The sequence below is a fragment of the Petaurus breviceps genome, unplaced genomic scaffold, assembly GCF_028583685.1.
Source record: "Petaurus breviceps papuanus isolate PSGF00001 unplaced genomic scaffold, PetGlider_PUasm1.0 129, whole genome shotgun sequence".
NCBI lineage: Eukaryota > Metazoa > Chordata > Mammalia > Diprotodontia > Petauridae > Petaurus > Petaurus breviceps.
The window spans coordinates 10,554,083-10,557,133 of record NW_027185665.1 but is presented as its reverse complement, the minus strand read 5'-3'; the positions used below and the strand labels follow the sequence as shown (position 1 = coordinate 10,557,133).

The following is a 3,051-nucleotide window of genomic DNA, read 5'->3' as shown; positions in this document are numbered from 1 at the left end:
TGAAATAATCAGAGAAATGCAAATCAAAACAACCCTTCGTTTTCACTTGATGTGCCGCAAATTGGTAAAGAAATTTAAAATTTTAAAACTGGGTACACTAATGAGTGCACTGATACAAGTGTTGGTGCATTTGTGAATTAGTTCAACCATTTGGGAAAACAAGTTGGAATTATGCAAATGGTGCCTAACATGGCCATACTCTGCCTCAGAGTTATCATGATTAAGGATAATATATAAGGAGCATATTGATAAGAATAAATTCCCCCTATATACCATAATATTTATAATTGCATCTTTTGTGGCAGGAAAAAAAAAGGACATAAAGTAGATGCCTATTGATTAGAAAACGACTAAACAAATTATGGTGCATGACTACAGTGGAGTATTCCTGTGCTATAAAAAATGATGAATATTATGCATATGGAGAAGCAGGGACTTACACGAACTGATGAAGGGTGAAGTGAGTAGAACCAAGAAAACAATATACAGGATGACTACAACAATATGAATGGGAATGTGAACAATAACCACAAAATAGGACTCTAAAGAAAAAAGGGAGAAGATACCTCCTCCCACCCACTGAAGAGGTGCGAGGTATATGCGTGTGTTACATTGCATCAATTTTGGGCCTTTTTTTTTTTGCTGTATTGCTTGGTTTTGCTGATATTTATCTCTGGGAGGGAGAGGGATACCGGAAGAAATTTAAGCAATGTAAAGACAAAAGATATCAATGAAATGTAATTTCAGAAAGAAGAAGGAAGTGATAGACCACATTTCCCTGAAACTCACACAGACATCTCATTTACAGTCATACCTCAAACGGGCTTTGGCTTCCTACTGTATGATAATGATGGTGATAAGTGGGACTGACCTGCTGTCCATCAACAGTGTTTCCATGACTTGCTTCCAATGTCTTGCTGTGTGTGTGCGTGCGTGTGTGCGTGTGTGTGTGTATGTGTGTGTGTGTGTGTGAGAGAGAGAGAGACAGACAGACAGAGAGAAGCAGACAGGAGTTTGTTCACTTCAAGGCCAAATTGAGAAACTTCCCATAAGTTAGGTGGGTAAAGGAAGTGCTTTTATTGCTTTTATTTGCTGGCTATTTCAAAGGCTTTCATTTCAGAGGTAGAAATGCAGAGCTCATTTCCTTGTCTTTCAGCTATATAAGTCTGCTTCCCTTGAATGCTGCATCATTCTCTCAGGCATCCTTTCAATCCACTTGCAAACTCCAGGTAGTTTTGTTTTCTAGGGGTTTACCAGTCTACATCTTTGGACCAATGGAAAATTCAGCCTTTGAAATGCATGAAAATGTCCTCCCCTCCACTCCTTCTAGGGGGAAGATGAACACGAATGGACTGGTAAGCTACTTCTTAAGGTTTTAATTACTTTTTCCTTCCAGTATGGACTTAATGAATGTTAGAGCTATTAGAGGCTTTAGAGATCACATCTAATTTAACCTCCTCATGTAACTAATGAGGAAATTGGAGTCTAAAAAAGCAAAATCTCTTGATGAAAGCTCAGATTTTCTGATTCTGGCATAGAACACTGAGTAGGGTTGAAATTGGATGGATCATATATAACATGATTGGATACAAAATTAGGTTTGATGTTGTTTCATTTTTCATTTGTGTCCCCACTCTTCATGACCCCATTTGGGGTTTTCTTGGCAAAGGTACTGGAGTTGTTTGCTATTTCCTTTACCTCCTCACTTTACAGATGAGGAAACTGAGGCAAACAAGGTGAAGTGACTTCCCCAGGGTCACACAGCTAGTAAGTGCCTGAGGCCAGATTTGAAATCAGGGAGATAAGTCTTCCTGATTCCTGGCTTGGTGCTCTGTCAACTGTGCCACCTAGCTGCAGGTTCAAAATACCCAGGGCCAAATTATCAACATAAAGAATGGTGTATTTACAGATCTATGAAGTATGTTTTGTGTATCTAACAAGATGTAAAGAAGTAATTATTTTAAAAAATAATAATGCAGTTATGAGTTATTGTTATATATTCAGAAACAAATTTTTTCTTTTTCCCCTTTTACCTCAAAAGAACCACATATTCTTTAAAAATTTAGGCGTATGAATAAATTAGAATAAATTTATTTTAAGATGACTTTTGTTTTGCCCCTGATCTTAGCTGTCAGGCCAAGAAAAATATGGAACAGTAGATCATAAAAACCTTATATTGGATCTTCGGGCACCAGCATCATTGTGTAGTGGATAGAGGTCTGGACTTGGAGACCAAAATGACCTGGGTTAAAATTCATTCTCCAATATTTTCTAGGCATCTTAAAAAAAATTTATTCTAATTTATTCATAGGCCTAAATTTTTAAAGAATATGTGGTTCTTTTGAAGTAAAAGGGGAAAAAGAAAAAAAATTATTTCTGAATATAACATTAACTCATAACTGCATTATTATTTTTTAAAATAATTACTTCTTTACATTCTGTTAGATACACAAAACTTATATATCTTACAGATCTGTAACCCATACTATATGTTGATAATTCGCCTAGGCATGGAAAAGTCATTTAACCTTTCGCTCTCAGCTTCCTCATCTGTAAACTGGGGATAACACTTGCAATGCCCACTTTGAAGGTTTATTATGAGAGTTAAATAAATAATATATGCAAAGCCTTTACAAACCTGAAATTGGCATCTGTCAGCTATTATTATCCTCACTAGGCCTCAGTTTCTTCATATGTAAAATGAAAGTTGAACTAGATGACATTTTTATTAATTAACTTATTTTTAGTTTTCAACATTCACTTTACATTTTCTCCCTTTCTTTCCCCCTCTCCATCCCCAAGATAGCTTGCAATCTGATATGGACTCTACACACACATTCCTAATAAACACATTTTCACATTAGTCATATTGCATAGAAGAATTAAAACAAATGGGAGAAACCATGAGAAAGAAAGAAAGAAACAAAAAAAAACAAAACGAAACAAAAAAGAAAATAGTCTGCTTTGCTCCACATTCCAACTCCATAGTTCTTTTTTTTTTTTTTAAGCAATTGGGGTTAAGTAATTTGCTCAAGGTGACACGGCCAGTTA

General features: G+C 35.8%; 1 protein-coding gene across 1 annotated transcript in view; it reads left to right on the top strand.

The window, feature by feature from the left end:
* Nucleotides 1–1,209: 1,209 nt before the first annotated feature.
* Nucleotides 1,210–3,051, top strand: part of LOC138173825 (oxalate decarboxylase OxdD-like) — a 22,037-nt gene continuing 20,195 nt past the window's right edge. Inside the window, exon 1 of the mRNA XM_069103921.1 lies at nucleotides 1,210–1,355. Within this exon, the coding sequence (XP_068960022.1) occupies nucleotides 1,275–1,355 (81 nt within the window). The 5' untranslated portion in view covers nucleotides 1,210–1,274. The remainder of the gene's footprint in view (nucleotides 1,356–3,051) is intronic.